Source organism: Mytilus edulis, chromosome 12 (genome assembly GCF_963676685.1).
Source record: "Mytilus edulis chromosome 12, xbMytEdul2.2, whole genome shotgun sequence".
NCBI classification, from domain to species: Eukaryota; Metazoa; Mollusca; class Bivalvia; order Mytilida; family Mytilidae; genus Mytilus; species Mytilus edulis.
This window is the reverse complement of record NC_092355.1, coordinates 9,776,745-9,794,996: the sequence shown is the minus strand read 5'-3', so window position 1 is coordinate 9,794,996 and position 18,252 is coordinate 9,776,745. Positions and strand designations below refer to the sequence as shown.

The 18,252-nt window shown below is 33.4% G+C and overlaps 1 protein-coding gene across 3 annotated transcripts in view; it reads left to right on the top strand.

The window, feature by feature from the left end:
• LOC139499670 (polyadenylate-binding protein 1-like) overlaps nt 1-16,074 on the top strand; it is a 40,287-nt gene extending 24,213 nt beyond the window's left edge. For 2 of the 3 annotated variants that reach the window (XM_071288427.1, XM_071288425.1), the window contains 11 exons: nt 571-636; nt 2,320-2,533; nt 5,852-6,045; nt 6,932-7,050; nt 7,892-7,970; nt 10,294-10,527; nt 11,046-11,249; nt 12,707-12,878; nt 14,367-14,644; nt 15,136-15,366; nt 15,831-16,074. In XM_071288427.1, the coding sequence (XP_071144528.1) occupies nt 571-636; nt 2,320-2,533; nt 5,852-6,045; nt 6,932-7,050; nt 7,892-7,970; nt 10,294-10,527; nt 11,046-11,249; nt 12,707-12,878; nt 14,367-14,644; nt 15,136-15,366; nt 15,831-15,905 (1,866 nt within the window). In that variant the 3' untranslated portion in view covers nt 15,906-16,074. Of the gene's footprint in view, nt 1-570; nt 676-2,319; nt 2,534-5,851; nt 6,046-6,931; nt 7,051-7,891; nt 7,971-10,293; nt 10,528-11,045; nt 11,250-12,706; nt 12,879-14,366; nt 14,645-15,135; nt 15,367-15,830 lie in introns of all 3 variants that reach the window. The other variant, XM_071288424.1, reaches the window with a different exon arrangement.
• Nucleotides 16,075-18,252: the final 2,178 nt, after the last annotated feature.

The following is an 18,252-nucleotide window of genomic DNA, read 5'->3' as shown; positions in this document are numbered from 1 at the left end:
TCTACAACAAAACAACACATACACTGAAGTAAACAAAAACAAACGACAATGCAACACACATGAACAAGCTATACGATAACAATTGCCATTTTCCTGACTTGGTACATAACATTTTGTGTTAGAAAAAAAGGTGGGTTGAACTTGGTTTAGTGGCTAGCAAAACCTCCCGCTTTTATGGCAATGTTAAATATAACATCAAAATAACAACATTACATGACAGGACTACAAAGAAAAGAATAAGAGAACATACAGGACAGAGAAACATGCAAATAATAGCTATCAAAATTTACTAGGCTTTTAATTTAATACGCCAAACACAAACGCGCGTGTCGTCTAATTAAGACTCACCAGTGACGCTCAGATGAAAAAAAAAAATCGAAAGCCAAAACAAGTACAAAGTTGAAGAGCATTGATGACCAGAAGTTCCAAAAAACTGTGCCAAATACGACGTCTTATGTTATCTGCCTGGGATAAGACAATCCTTAGTATTTAAAATAATTCATACTTTTGCAAACAGTAAATTTATGATAATGACTGTATAAATTACCTTTAATAACACGTATGTTACAGGTACAAGAAGCTATCGGTGTACTGCAAGCTCACCAAGCAAACGAAACTGCCACAACTGCCATAGAAGTAACAATTTACGAAGGGTGTCGTGGAAACCAAATCAGGGTAGATTTTAAGGCTAGATAATATCAAAGATGTTCTTGTTTTTATGATTACACGTATAAACACTACAATCAGCTCTTACCATATACAGATAAACCTATAAGTATTAATCTAAGTTTTAATTATAAATGACTTCAGCTGACAACGCGTACTTGCCGACATTACTTTTAATAGCAACACTTCACGCCATTTCCATTCCAAAAGTTATATAGAAAAGCTAACTTATTAGAGTGTCATAAATCCTTCACTAAAATTACAATGAAACATGTCAAAGGAGTCGCTACTATAAATCTTCAATAGGCTACAATATAAATAACACATAGCTAAGACGGTGATAGAGCAGATTGTCACCCCGAGAAAACATTGTTAATCGCGGCTCTTCACCCTCTCATTTATTTATATGATATTTATGTGTTATTTAATGCATTATACTGAATGTCCTATCATTAGCAACGTTAACGGGTATTAGAAGGAAAAAAAAAACAATGAGGCAAGATGTTTTATTTTTCTATTTAGACAATCAAATGATAAAATTTGACCCAAAACGTAGAACTCAAGCATTGTATTTAGTTACTTGATGTAAATTCAATTCATTGTCCATTAAATTATAGATTTTTGATTTGACATGACTAGAGGGTGACATTAAAAAGAATGTAAATTAACACCCTTGTATTTCACGTGAATTTCAATTCATATGCACTTCACGTGTAATTCACATGAGCTTCACCTCAAAATCTAAATTTTAAAATGAAGTGAATCATGAAAAATTCAAAATATTTTTTTGTAAACTTCAAATGAAATTCATGTGAAACTAAATTCACGTGAAATTCACATGAACATTTTCACATGAGTTTCATGTATAAGCTGGCTTGAGGTGAATTTCACATGAAATTTTTCACTGGGATTTCATGTGAGATTCATTTGAAATTCACGTGAACAAATGCCTATGCAGCCAATCAAATATGGCATTTAAATCATATTATCTATTTAGAAATTAACAAGGATGCTTATATAAATATTGGTTAAGACCATGAAAATGTCCTTATGCATATTGACATGTAGTCTGATAAACAAATTAACGCAACAATCTTAAATTCGACCTTTATAGAAACATGATTGTCGCTCCACATAGATACGAAACAAATCTTGAATTCGACCTTTATAGAAACATAATTGTCGCTCCACATAGATACGACACAAACCTTAAATTCGACCTTTATAGAAACATGATTGTCGCTCCACATAGATATATCTACAATAGTCAGAATAGACGGCACATTTAAAATGTTGAAAATAAATTGTTTGAATAGGACAATTTAAGTTTAGATGAAAGCAACTTTCCAAATACACAACAAAACAAAAGGACAACCAAAAAATAGTTTTCTTGTATAAGTGACCCGGTTTCTTAAAATGAATCATTAAAACAACTAGAACAAACAATACCAGCTGCTGAAGTTGGCTAATAGTAGGGACAATCTTGCAAGAATTTGAATTAGTCAATTTTAGTTTTTCATGGTCATTTGTAATTGATCTTTTTTCCAACTGTTTTTGTGGTCTTTGCAAGACGACACGCGCATCTGACGAACCAGATCGTTGGCTTTGTATCTTTGATTTTTTTATACATTGAGTATCTTTAACATGTTTTAGAAATTAACAACGCCATATTCAGCAATTAAAAAGCAAGCTATGAATTCAGCTGGAGCTTTGTATATAGGGGATCTGCATCCAGATGTCACAGAAGCAATGTTGTTTGAGAAATTTTCCACCGCAGGCCCAGTCCTCAGTATCCGTGTCTGTAGAGATAAGATCACAGGAAGTTCGCGTGGTTGTGCATATGTTAAGTTTCAGCAGGAAGGAGATGGTAAGAGTTTTAGAGTTAAAGGCTTCGCAATTTGCATTGTTTAAATGATACTTTTTGATTGTATATTGTTTGGTTTATACGATGTTGAAAAATCGACAACAAATACATGGAAAACAAATTGTTTGAAAAAATAGGACATAGAAGGACCAACAACATGCATTTAAGAAAACATGTGTGTCAGAATCCCCGTATCCTGCAAAAAAGCATAACTCAAGCAGAAAAAACAATGTTTGAAGAGGAAATTCATAATGCACAAGTATCATCAAACGTAGGTAAGAAGCTTAAGAACAATGGTCAGCAACACAGCCCCAAGGTGAAAACTAGAAAAAAACAATGAAAAAAGTACCAATATAAATTCAGATCCCTCTTCTTTTTCAAAAGGAAATGTCAGACTAGTGTAAAATACGATATTCTAGATCACTGTCAAAAAGGGTATGCAACATCACATGTTTACGATGACAACACCGATGGTATGTGTATTCTATTCGGTCCATTCTGTAGTTCGGTGAACATTATAGACAATTTCTAATCTAATTCTCAACGTAGGCACAGTCATGGTCATCTTATTAATGAATTCCCTATTCTCAAAGATTTCTCTATCAATGACCATAAAAAGTAAAATCACAAAAATACTCCGAGGAAAATTCAAAACGGATAGTCCCTAATCAAATGGCAATACCAAAAGCTCATACACATTATATGTGGAACAAAACAAACAGACACAATAGGTAAATATGTCACAAATAGGATAAAAAAATTAATCTGTAGGTCACAATCGTACATAGGTAACGAAATTGAAGTAACGACATAAGGAACATATCCGATATCATCTGTAGAACGGATATCCCATAACGATCAGCCAACTGGTAATGGCGTCCGTAAAAATTACAAATTGATGATTCGACATTTGTTTAAAATCTGTTAAAAAAGAGGGACGAAAGATACCAAAGGGACAAGCAAACTCATAAATCTAAAACAAACTGACAACGCCATGACTAAAAATGAAAAAGACTAACAAACAACAGCACACATAACACAACTTAGAAAACTAAAGAATAAACAACACGAACCCCACAAAAAAACTAGGGGTGATCTTAGGTGCTCTGGAAGGGTAAGCAGATCCTGCTCAACATGTGGCACCCGTCGTGTTGCTTATGTGATAATTTTTAAGTATTCATTACATCTAAAGAAAGCTTTTTTCACTGCCCCTTTTAGTAATTCTTTAACTGTACAACCTATGATTGTAAATCACTGCCACACACTTCTCTTCAACTTAACAAAAAAACTGTCATCTCGAAAATTGTAAGTTACAAACTATTCGAATCAGTTTACATAAAACATAGGAAGAGAAAAGATACTTTTTTTTAATAATTCCCTTTGCCAGCAAGTTGGTAAATATCCTTCTGCATAATTTAGGTCACTCTTACTTATATTCATATTCAAAAGATCCATCTGTATCGATCATTTTTTATACCTTTGCCAATCTAATTGCAGTTGTCCGCTCTTTGGTCAAGATGATACATTCCACATTTCCATTTTCGCTTTTAAAAGAACAAAAATAAAAGAGATTTCTGGTTTGTTTCATAGCACTGTCTGAATTTTGGCTATTGAGCGTATTTATAGCCTAGCGGCTAAATAGATCTAGATAGGCCCATAAAATCTAGTCCATACAAAATGGCGTTGGGAAGGTTATTACGTATGATCCCATTTTGATAGGCCAACAGCATAGCATATCGTTTAACATAGATATATATCTAAGACATAGCTGCTACACTATCTGCTACATTATTGAACGTTACCATGATTGACAACATATTTGTTATGTTTCGGGGTCGTGTTTTTTAACAAGCAATATACTTTCACATGGACACCAAATGTGTTCCTCTAATCAACCTGTTTCGTTATCCATATCAGTCGCTGACCTAACACAAGAGCTTTGTATGGAGAATGAAAAGAAGCTGACATTATCCTTTAACTTCCTCACTGTATAAATTGATAGCATATATGTTCAACAGATGACAACGGGGATGTTCTAATTGTCGTACCATTTATCAGTCCTCCTTTCCCCCGAATGTAATCTATCGTATTATACTTATCACCGAGTTTGAGAAACACAACACTACATACCCTGAGTATAATTTTTTTCATACAAAGTTTGTTTTTCTGAGAGGGTCAGGATGTTTGACACGTTCAATACTTTTTCTGGGAATACATATAAATTGTCTTCTTCCTTTTTTTCTGGGTACCTCGGTGGCTCAGCGATCTAACTAGTGAATATACATTAGCATCAACCTGCCAACACAAAGGTTTGTGAGTTCGATCAACGCACATGGCAAGTGCGTTCGACATCAACTTTCATAAGTTCCTTCGCCAAGAAACTATACTCCAAAATATAGCAAAAGTGTTGAAAACACCAAGCCATAACCAATCTTATTGTTCCTCCGCTGCCGTTTTTTTCTACCTTGAACTTGTACGCACCTGTTATGATAAACTGCTAGTTAGATTAACTACGTGTTCCCAATTATACTGGACTAACCCAATGATACTGGACTAACATGTTTAGCGGTCAAATAAAAGTTACCTAGAGATAGGATGTTTTACTATACTTTTAGGTTAGGTGGTGAAGCTTAAATTTTTTGAGTTATTAAAATTTGCTGTTGCAAAATGTTAGAAATTATTATAAATTAAGGAACGTATCTGCCTCATGCAAAGCACTGATTTCCTTAACGGAGTTAGCTTTACTTTTTGAACTTTTTGGATTATAGCTCTTCATCTTTTTTATAAGCTTTGGATTTTAAAGTTGTTTGGCCACGAGCATCACGTAAGAGACATGTATTGAAAATTGGTACCGTTAATATGTTATTAGACATTGAACATTATTTTTACGATCCTTTATACACAATTGGAGAACATAAAGAACGGATAATGCTTTTCTGGATAAAAAAAAAATCAAATGAAATAGATGGTTAGTCTCAAAGCGTCACCCCATCATCCCCTTTTATTTGAAAATATTATGTTCTTTAATGACTAAATGCATTAAATAATATATTTTTGTCAATTCCCAGTGGTTATTTCTACCTTTCAGTCTTATAACTTGTCAGCTTCTCGTTATTGTTTCAGATCCCGACCCTTTATTGTATTTTTTCCCATATCAATTGAACAAATAACAAGTGGAGTACTTGCGGCTGTAAACTTATGGGACATTTGTTTAGCAGATTTCAGAAACATCCTCATGCTACATTTATTTCTTGTTGTACTTGTCTAGCACAACATGTATAGAATACTAAAATAAAACAGTTTTGTTAATATATCTTGCAGCTGAGAAAGCTCTTGACACAATGAACTTTGACAATTTGAAAGGTCGACCAATAAGAATCATGTGGTCACAAAGAGATCCATTTCTCAGAAAATCAGATGTTGGCAACGTATTCATCAATTATCTTGATAAAAGTATTGACAATGAGGCATTATATGATACCTTCTCTGCCTTTGGAAATATTTTATCTTCTAAGGTAAGACAACTGTTAAAAAAGAAAATCTATTCAAAAGATTATAACAATTGAGTAGCAAAAGATAATGAAGCTATACAATCAGATTTTGGTTAATTTCGTTTGGATACTTTATGTTACATGTATTACAGAGGGCGGTCAGAAAGTTTATTGTAAAAAAATATTTTTTTTTAAACATTGTATTTTATTTTTCATTTTTTTTTATCGAACGTTACTTTTAAGTCTTTTGTTCCAGCATACAAAATTTCAATCCTGTAAGTTATGATGAATTTATTAAAAAAAAAATATGTATCCCTCTTCATGCTCTTGACGTAGTCTTATATCGAGACGTAGATATGATGTTTTGGCAGTGGACATTTATTATAGTTTTTACTATATCAGCCTGCGGTTGGATCCGTTATGATGGTAATTTTACTTCAAAACAATTCTTTAGTTTGAAAAATTTGTGATAAATCCAATTGTAGGAAAAGCACTAATGGTCCATTAAAATTGTTTTGTGATTGTATAAGCAGTGGTGCATCTCATTTCCATGATAAGTTGACCAGATTGGCCTTATACTCTAAGTCATGGTCTATTGAAACCCTTTAAAAGTTTACATGTTAAAGTCATAGATAAGGTCAATCGAAAGGAATAATTTATGACAAGTCAAATATATTTGATATCATGATCTACAAGAATTTTCAAAGAAATAATGTGGCCATGTAACATGTGTAACTTAGATCACGGTTTATTGACTTTTTGTTGTGCTTTTCAATATCATCATTTGCATTTTACTATCAAATGAAATACTAGAGAGAATTAAAAAAATTGGTAATTCGATTATAATCAGGATGGACTGCATTGAGATATATCAGATGAAGTTGATATAAGAGATTTGTGTTTATTCTAGATTGTCTGTGATAAACAGCATGGATCCCGTGGATACGGATTTATACATTTTGAGACTGAGGAAGCAGCCAGAAATTGTATTGAAAAGGTGAATGGGATGTTGTTGAATGGAAAGAATGTGTAAGTTTTCATTTTAACCATTGTTTGTGTTGTGTTTATCAGTTGATCTTTCACTCTCAAAAATTTAAGAATTGTATTCTTTTTTTCTTTCAATTTTCAATTTAAATGTCTAAATAGTATCATATAATATAATAAGGTTTAATATGGATATATGAGTTTAGAAAAACAAATAACTTATTGTTTCAAAATAAGAAGTTTTTAAAACAACTATTATTTGCAGAGGTTTATAGATACTGGAACAAAAACAGCAGAAAAAAAAATTATATATACATTCATATCCTGGATTTTGAGATATAAGCCATTGCAAATATATTTGGAAACAAATTTCTCTAGATGCTTCATATATTTAACATTGGCACCTTTGTTCGTTTTGAAACTATGATGAAATAACAAGATTTTGGTACAATTTTTCATTTTCTGGCCTTATAAAATATATTTTATCAAATTATGAGAAAAGAAGTAGGAATAAACGGGCGAATTTGTAATGGCACTACCTGGATCAAACCAGAATATAAATTTAAAAGAAAAAAAAAATGCAGCGAACATCCACAAGCTGTTTATGCTTCATATTTTTTGTTTTATAAATTTATATTTACTTTACCAACGAATATTTTGCTTCTACTTCTTTAACTTTGTTTTGATTATCTTTGAACAAGAACTGTTTAGTTCAAACGGGTTCACCTGTCTATTTATTAATTTGACTACTTACCTTCTCCATTTGCTCCAGCATTATACCGGAACCACGAGTCAATTTTCCTAGGTCGAAGTATTAAACCTATTCATAATTTTAACATTAAATAAATATCCCTTTGATGCACTAAAATCCCCATTTTTTTTTTAGGTTTGTGGGACGATTCATAAATAGACATAAACGACTCGAAATTCTTGGAGACAAGATGAAGAAATTAAACAATGTCGAGGTAAATAACTCTTGTGACGATATATCTGAGGATGAACTGAAAGATATATTTGAACCATTTGGGAAACTTATAAGTGTTAAGATGTGTTCACTTATAAATTTCACAGAAGACTTTGGGTATGGAGGGGTTTCACTTATGTTTGAAGGTGAACTATAGTGGATTTAGTACTGCTACTTTATTTTATGATAGTGTTAGGTAAACTATTGTGATGTTTTGTAGTGTCTATGTTAATTGTTGTGATGTTTTGTAGTGTCCATTTCAACTGTTGTGATGTTTTGTAGTGTCCATGTCAACTGTTGTGATGTTTTGTAGTGTCCATGTCAATTGTTGTGATGTTTTGTAGTGTCCATGTCAACTGTTGTGATGTTTTGTAGTGTCCATGTCAACTGTTGTGATGTTTTGTAGTGTCCATGTCAACTGTTGTGATGTTTTGTAGTGTCCCTGTCAACAATTGTAATGTTTTGTACTGTCCAGGTCAACTATTGTAATATTTTGTACTCTCCAGGTCAACTGTTGGGATGTTCTAAGGTGTCAATGGTAAACGGTTGATGTTTTGTAGTGTCCATGTCAACTGTTGTGATGTTTTGTAGTGTCAAATAAACTATTTTAATGTTTTGAAGTGTCCTGGTAAACTCTTGTGATGTTTTGTACTGTCCAGGTAAACTTTTCTCATGTTTTGTTGTGATGGTTTTAGGTGTCAATTGTAAACTATTGCGATGTTTGGTAGTGTCCAGGTCAACTGTTGTGATGTTTTGTAGTGTCCAGGTAAACTGTTAGGATGTTTTGTAGTGTCCATGTCAACTGTTGTGATGTTTTGTAGTGTCAAATAAACTATTTTAATGTTTTGAAGTGTCCTGGTAAACTCTTGTGATGTTTTGTACTGTCCAGGTAAACTTTTCTCATGTTTTGTTGTGATGGTTTTAGGTGTCAATTGTAAACTATTGTGATGTTTGGTAGTGTCCAGGTCAACTGTTGTGATGTTTTGTAGTGTCCAGGTCAACTGTTGTGATGTTTTGTAGTGTCCATGTCAACTTTTGTGATGTTTTGTAGTGTCCATGTCAACTGTTGTGATGTTTTGTAGTGTCCCTGTTAACAATTGTAATGTTTTGTACTGTCCAGGTCAACTATTGTAATGTTTTGTACAGATAAACTTTTGTGATGTCGTGCAGTGGCATGCTAGTTACTTGTATTGTTTGAAGGATTATCTTGGCAACTGATTATATGTAAGTCTATTCTAAAATTAAATGTATCTGTTGTTGGAATATGTGCGCATTTGGTGCAGAAAAATTGGTACCGTTAATGTTATTACTACCACTGGGTCGATGCCTCTGCTGGTGGACTGTTAGTTCCCGAGGGTATCACCAGCCCAGTAGCCAGTACTCCGGTACTGGCATGAAAATACGGATTTTTTTGTGTTTTTAAATTTGCTGTTACAAATTGATAAAAATTATTATAAATTAAGGAATGTATCTCCCTCATGCAAAGCTCTGATTCCTTTCACGGATTTGGCTATACTTTTTGGAACTTTTAGATTATAGCTCTACATCTTTTATATAAGCTTTGGATTTTACATATTTTGTCCACGAGCATCACTGAAGAGACATTATTTGTCGAAATGCGCATCTGGTGCAGAAAAGTTGCTACCGTTAATGTTATTCCAGGATTTCTGACACTGTTCAGGGATAGTTCAGTCTGTTCTCGGCAAATGATTGGATGAAATTTAATTGTGACGTTAAGTTTTCTTGTTTTCTTCTGAATATATTTATTGTGACATCATAAAAAAGGCCACCATTCCTGATGACGTCACATCAAAAGTGCACAACTTTCCTTAAATCTTTGTAAAGGAAGGATTAAAATCATTAGAGAAACAGATTCCATCACTGTAACTCGTGTATTACGATATTTCTTCACTCTCAACAGTTAAATTTTGATTTTTTAAAAGCTCGGCAAGCCTCGCGCTTTGAATATTAAAATTTAATTATCTCGAGTGGAGAAATATCGTAATACACTTGTTGCGGTTGTGGAATATATATTTCATTAACTAAATGATTGTTATGAGAACAAATGTTTCGATATTTGAGAATGATTTTATTATTTTATCATTTTTTGACATATCATGTCTGATATCAGCGATAAGATTGTCTAGGAGAGATTTTTAAAGTAGTGAATCATATAAGAACTTTATTTTACGGTAACGAAGGGTTTTAATTTTTTAATTACACTGACATACTCATAAAAGTACATGTTTTTATAGCTTTGTAAATATAGACAAATGACATGAATTTTGACAATAAGAAACATTAACAGGACTTATTTTTAACAGGCTGTTAAAGATTTGAACGGTTCAAACATCAACGAAAGGACTTTGTTTTCTGGAAGAACACAGACAAAGTCAAGGAAACAAGCAGAGCTTAAGGAAACATTTGAGAGAATCCGAATGGAGAGAATTAATAGATACCAAGGAGTTAATCTGTATGTAAAGAATTTGGATGACAACATTGATGATGAAAGGCTTAGGAAGGAATTTTCTCAGTTTGGAACCATTACAAGTGCTAAGGTATGTAGGAATATGACAGAAAACAATTGTCAATTTATCAACCGGAGGGGTGATAATTAGCCAGAATGGATGAAGTGTGCATTAAATTCACTATTTTACTTAACATTTTTGTTCAGCCACTGCAAAAGAGGGACGAAAGATACTGCAATGCCTCAGCTAGCAAGCAAGCTTACCAAACGTATTACCTTAACCTACAAACCAATGCCGTATCTGTAATTCATGACATTTTCTTTGACATCTTCTCTTCTTTTGCCTTTTTGATACTGTTTTCGTTTACATATATGTATGATCTACAGAAAATGCAAATGATTTCAAGGGTGTACCATACAAATACACATTGGGAAGGTCAAAGTTCCAACTATTTATGTATGCCAACTATGCTATTGTACTAATAAATGTAATTGAAATTCAAAAGTTGCCACTATAGACGGACAACCTTTTTTTAAAATGCCATCTCTTGAAACTATGTAACAAAACAGCACTTATTTCTTTACTTTTTATTTCAATTTTACTTTCAGGTTATGTCTGAAGGTGGAAGATCCAAAGGATTTGGTTTTGTTTGTTTCAGTTCTTCGAAGGAGGCAAACAATGCTATCATACAAATGAATGGGAAGATTGTGGTTACAAAGCATTTGTATGTTTCTGTAGCCCAACGTAAAGAAGACAGAAAGGCTCACTTGGCATCACAGTACATGCAACGTATTGCTAGTATCAGAATACAGGTAAAATATTGAGATATTTGTGTGAGCTAATTCAATTCCATTTCAGACAGTTGTTGTCCATTCGTTTGATGTGTTTTGTCATTTAATTTTGCCATGTAATTAGGGACTTTCCGATTGAATTGAGTTGAGTATTTTTGTGATTTTACTTTTCATTGTAATGTAAAAATAATGTTTACTTCTACGGTGGGTTATATTAGGTATAAAGGTACTAATGTATTAAATACAGATTTTTTAAATTGGTTGACCTTGATTTGTATTTATTAAGGGCTGTAACATCCAATATCGATTCAGGTGGACGATAGCCACTGAAATGAATTAGGGCTGGTTGAATTTTCTGTAAAAAAAATCTTTAGCGAAATAAAAATTTATATTATGTATTGTTGGGGTCTTAAAGAATTTTGTATTTGTATTTAAGGCATTCTTTCATAAGATTTAGATAATTTTTGTTAAGGTTGTCACAACCTTTAAGTATCGATTCAGATCAGCGTTTTCTTATTATAAATCTAAAACAACAGGCAGAACATGCAAGATTACACTTTATAGATTTTTCATCTTATATTTTGTTTTATTGACATAAAATATCATTAAAATAGTAATTTTCAATGTTGAAATTTGCAAAGCACCATGGTCTTTATAGCCCATATATGGCGCTAGGAAATGTTGACTCAACTTCATATATCATGATTATAAATGCCTTCTATTTGTTTTTGGGTAAAGATTGCATGAAAAGAAATCAAAACCATATGTTCCGGACTTGAATTCTAAATCTTCCAAGGTTGGTCACTACTTTTGATATACACAAAATATAGTGCATTGATCTACACATTTTAAACATCATATCCAAGAACATTTGCAAACATTTATCAATGCAATATATGCTTGAATTATCAAGTTAAAAATGAAGCAATGCTTTTCAAGAAAAACGTGTACAAGATGCAGTAATCTTTTTAAATATGTCTTAAGTGTCAATGATGTCATTGTTAAAGTAATCTGTAAACATTAGAGCTATCTTCCTTTGTTAATAGAATCAACTACAACCAAAGTTTTACAATGCAATGTTTAACTTTACCTCTTGTTTCACATGTCAATGTGACGGAGTATTTTTAAAATAAAGCATATTATTATTATCATTATTATTACTTCCTACTGAAAAAGTAAACCAATCTTTACCCTTCAGTGCTTACAAGCACTTTGATTCTATATAGGAGTGTTACCAATGAGTAATGTAGAACGAGTATACATATTTGTTTGGGGGCCAGTTGAAAGACGCCTCCGGGTGCGGGAATTTCTCGCTGCATTGAAGACCTGTTGGTGACCTTCTGCTGTTGTCTGTTCTATGGTCAAGTTGTTGTCTCTTTGACACATTCCCCATTTCCATTCTCAATTTCAAACATGTGTCATGTTACTTTAACCCTGGTATCTTTGACGAGTATGCACATGCTTGATTATGATTTTAGGGACAGCCTGCTGCCGGTATGATGAGTCAGATGTTCCCATCAGCAGAACCAGGGTATTTCATTCCTACCATGACTCAAGGACAGAATAACTTCTTTGCCCCAACACAGGTACCACATATGAGGGCCAGTCCAAGATGGCCAACACAGCTAAGACAGCCCACACCAGCTAGTGGTATGTATAGAAATAAGAAGATGTTGTACAATTGCCAATGAGATGATTCTCCACAGAGACCAAATGACATTTCATCAATGAGCAAAACACATACATCATCGCTAAAAAATGAAAAGTGTGAACCAATTCTAACAAATAAAACAAATAATGGCTTGATTAATTAAAAAACAATGACAGAAATACAAATATGTATTACATAGATTTTTGAGCCTAGTGAAAGGTATTTGGAGATCACATTTTCCCAACCATCTATATATTTATATATATCTATATATATATAGCTTCAAATCAGAAAATTAGAGCTTCCTGAAATTTGATGGCAAGATTTAGGTGAGCATGCCTTACCATGTGAAACACATTTACAGCACATCAACTAACTATTACAACTGAATGCTTGTATATTCTTATTCACATGACAATGTATAAAACGTTTGAAGTTTTTGCAAACTTTTCTCAACATAATAAATCAGTCATTCCCTAAAATTTTGTGTCGAGCATCATTGGAGGTAATATTCTGTAATGCATGTGTTTTTACATCTATTGGTTATCAGAGTTTCAGTACAGTGGATGGTCCGGAAATTTTGATAGCGGAGTGGCTTGGTCAAGTCCTGCCAGTGGCGTAGCTAGGTCATTTTTACTTGTACGCCCGAACCTTGTCGAGGGGTCTGAGGACCCCAAACTGATCCATGTCGAACAATTTCTGGACGTGAATTAGAGCGAGGCCCCCAGAAGCTAACGAGTTGTCGAGAATGAATACCATTCCTGTCATTAACAACTCATCAGTAGCCAGGTGCGTATCTACTTTTACGTCAAAACGCCCGGGCGTATACTTGCATTTTGTTTAAAAAAATATTTTAATCTTAAGAAAATAAAAAAAAAACTTGTTAGAAGCACATCAGCTTTATAATTCTTTCTTCGTTGGCTCGTAATTGCAGATCAAATTGACGAAATTTACTTTCAGTCAACTTGATTGTACAATATCATTTATTTGTTCATTTTCTGTTAATTCTGAAGTTACTGTGAGTTTTATAGTCCCTTCCTTTTTGTTTTAAGCGAATCTAAGGAGATAAAGGATTGCTTAAAACAAAAGGGAAGGGACTATAAAACTCACAGTAGCTTCAGAATTGACAGAAAATGAACAAATAAATGATATGGTACAATCAAGTAATATTCGTCAATTTGATCCGCAATTACAACGAAGAAAGAATTATAAAGCTGATGTGCTTCTAACAAGTTTTTTTTTATTTTCTTAAGATTCAAATATTTTTTTAACAAAATTCAAGTGTAAGCCCGGGCGTTTCGACGTAAACGTAGCTATGCGCCTGCCTGCAGTGAAGCCCTATATGATCAACCAATGTGTATGCCCCTCCGTTCGGAGGGAACATTAAGTGTTACCCTTGCCCATACAGATTAAAATTGAAACATGAAATTACTGTAAAGACAAAATTACTAGCTTGCTTTGTTTAACAATGATTCTTCTTATTCCAGGATTCCAGAATATGCCTGGGCAACAGTTTAGACCTGGCAATCCTGCGGCCGCTGGAGTAAGACAACCTGGTCAAGGTAACATCCGTGGTGGAATGAATGCTCGTCCAATCACAGGACAGTCTGGCACTGGACAACTACCCTGCATGTCACAATCTGTACCAGGCAGAGGACAAGTAGCTCCCCCAGTTGGAGTACTCAACCACGCCAGCAGGTATTCAGCTACACAGATGAAAAACCCACCTAAAGCTGGAAGACAGCAAAACATGATTATGCCTCAGGTAGGAATATTTAATCATTTGAGACCAATTAAAGTTCTGAGTAAAAATTTGATTCATATTGGTCCTGAACTGCATGGTTCATCAAAACATGGTGTCACAATAGGAACAGTAATCTGTGGCCTACTAAAGGTCTCATTGTTACTTGTTCCATGTTACTGAAAGAAAGTAAATAATAAGATCTTGGAAATATGGCGTTCTTAAGGTTTCATGTTCTCTTCAACTTCTTTTGTATAAATATATTTATTTCATAAACACCCAGGCTATTAGTTTTATATCAGGGGGAGCATTTTAATTTTAGTTTTGCACCAGATGGATATTAAGAATGAAAGATTGAAAGAATAAAGAAAGTGATAACCGCTTCATTTAAAGAATTTATAATGAAAATTATCCAGTGTGACTGTATGTACATGTAAGAAAAAAAATGTGTCTCTTAGAAAAACATTATTGACTCTCAGTGTTACCATGTATATAAATATATAATTCTGTTTCAGCCTCCAGCCCAAGGAGAAGTGATTCAAGTTCAAGGCCAGGAGCCTCTGAATTCTACAATGTTGGCTGATGCACCTAAACAGGAACAGAAGCAGATATTAGGAGAACGTCTGTTCCCTCTAATCCAACGTATGTATCCAGACCTGGCTGAAAAGATCACTGGAATGTTACTGGAAATAAACAACTCGGAATTGTTAAACATGTTGGAATCCAAAGAGTCACTTGAAACTAAGGTTTGTAGGACAAATTATTAGTTTATACATATTTATATTTAGTGGATTTATATTAATTCCTTTGCACTTTGCTGGCTTGTACGGTGAAAGTGAGAAAAGCAATTGGGGTTAAAATGACCAATGATAATCTGTTTATCGATATTTTACCTATGATCACATTGTTATTTTCATTGACAACACCATGTGCAACCTTAGTATTCTATATCATTCAACTCCGCATAAGAAAAGAAATTATCAGTCAGCAAGATCAAAGGAAAGTTCGTAAAATAGCGATATTTTATCCTAATTTTGTAAATAAATTAAGAAATTATTGCCATGAATTTCTTGTTGATAAAAATCACAACAGGATTGGTTTGTAATATTGATAGCATTTTTTGTATGCAGTAATTTTTGACATCGCTGTAATTAATCAACCATATGCTTCAATTGTTCAACAAAAATGAAAATGATATATATTTTTTTAGGTAAATGAAGCCGTTGCTGTACTGCAAGCTCATCAAGCCAAAGAATTAACACATGCCACTGAAAAAGCAAACTAAAGAAGGTACCAGGAAATTGCAATAGAGTAGATCCAAAGGGCAGATGATTGAACAGATTTTCTTGTTATCATGACGACGAGCATTTATAAACTGTATCGTCAGAGCTTTTGTTTAGATATGTTTGCCCACTTGTTTTTTTATTATTGTATATTAATCATGTAGTTATATCTTTGATTGCTTATTTTTGAAAATATTGTGAATTAACCCTTGTCTCACTATATACAATTGGTTTGGAGCTCTTGTCAGCATTTCATAGTTTTTTTCATCTTCGCTAGCCAAGGGTTACGATCCACTCCCGCTCTCTTCTTCCTTGGCAGATTGAGCCAACATTTGTGATATCAATGTTGCGCCATCTATCGGAAGATTAAAGTCACGCCCATTCCGAATACATTATTCTTGACCAATGGTAGCACTTGAACTCTTCAATTTGGAGGTAAAAACACGGTAGCCTCTAGATTCTACCCACTTGGTAAAGCCGGAAACGAAAATATACGTCAACATTCATGCATTTGTGCATGAAACATACACAGGAACTTCTATTAGTTGATTAAAAACATTCAAGTTGTCACTAAATATAGTCGTATGTTTAGTGATTTAAAGACTTGTTGCACAATAAACACGTGGCAATTGTTTACAAACACTTTCTACATTTACACGTGATCATGTTATAGGCGCCTTTTGATTGGATGCAGCGAGTTTCTACTGCAACCAATAATAATCCTAACCTTGTGTCTCCGAAATATTATCTCAATCCGCCAAGGGTGAAGAGAGCGGGAGTGGATCGTAATCCTTGGCTAGCAAAGATGAGTTTTTTTTTCAGTATTCAATAATATATTTAGGGAAAATGTCAAAATTTAAACTTCTTTGTTTATCAAAGATTAGTGAATGTTATTTCTTGTTTAACACAAAACAAGGTTCAACCCACAATTTTTTTCTTTAAAAAATGTCCTGTACAAAGTCAGGAATATGGTCATTGTTATATTATAGTTCGTTTCTGTGTGTGTTAAATTTTAACGTTGTGTTTCTTTTGTGTCGTTTGTTTCCTCTTATATTTGAGTGTGAATTAACATTATTATAAGACGTGTCACGGTACTTCTCTATCCCAAATTCATGTATTTAGTTTTAATGTTATTTTTGTTGATCTCATCGGATTTTCTATTTAAACTTATTATCTAAATAAGGATTTAAAACATTAAGTGTAACAGTTTAGCGAGTAAAAATCTATTTTAATTATATCCCATGGTGAACCTGCCTGAACTAGCTGTTATGAAACTGATACACTGATTATTATCACAACAAACATATCAAGTTTGAATTTTGGTTTCGTCTCATCTACTGTTCTAGAGTAATGTTCTTTCCGAATAAGGAAAAGAAATGAAGATTTTTTTTTGTTTCCATTCTCATACTTTAGTTTGCCTCAACCAAATGTAAAGAAACTTTTAAACTTTACTTAATATCAGACAACACAGATCAAGTATACATTTGGGTAGCGTGGTTTTTATTGTTGGTGAGTTATGTCCATTTATAATTCTTTATGCATGTGGAGGCATCATCTGTGTCCATTGAACACATTCCTAATTTATTCTGTACATCAGTGATGCCGTTAGTTTTCGCTTGAAACGCTAAACATTTGACATTTCGGTGACTTTATTTGTCTTCTATGCAGTATATGTTTTGCTCATTGTTGAAGGCTGTACGGTGGGATATCGTTGTTAATGTCTTTTCATATGATCGCTGGTAGAGTGTTGGTTTATTGCAAATCATACAAAATCTTCTTGTTTTCGGTGGCCAAGTGGTCTTAGTGGTTACTACTGTAATCACTAGCCAGTCAACATAGAGGTTGTGAATTCGAACTCCGCTCATGCTGGATCTTAATTGACTAGGATTATCAGTTTTCCTATCGAAGGACGGTGGTTTTCTCCGGGGAATCTGGATGACTGCCACGAAATAGCCTAAATGATTATGTGGTGCTTAAAAGTGGCGTTAAAACACCAAAAATCAAATCATTCAAATCAAATATCAAAACAATCCATAAGAGACAAAATGGCGATGATTTACGCGACTATTTGTCATCGTAGTTCCTTTTTATGACAAAATGAAACATCTAAAATGAACACAACTGTCTGATTTATGTACAAATGAATAAACGAAGAAATGAATAATTGTAGGTATTAACCTACGAAAACCACTGAATGGAAAGTTCCTGTCTTAGAACAGGCACATACAGAATGTTTTATTAATTTCAGCAACACTGAATTAAGAGCCAGTCTGTGATAAAACCATGCAAAATGGTCCAAATCCAAAATATTCCAATCAGACTGATATTTTGTATTTTAGATACCCTATA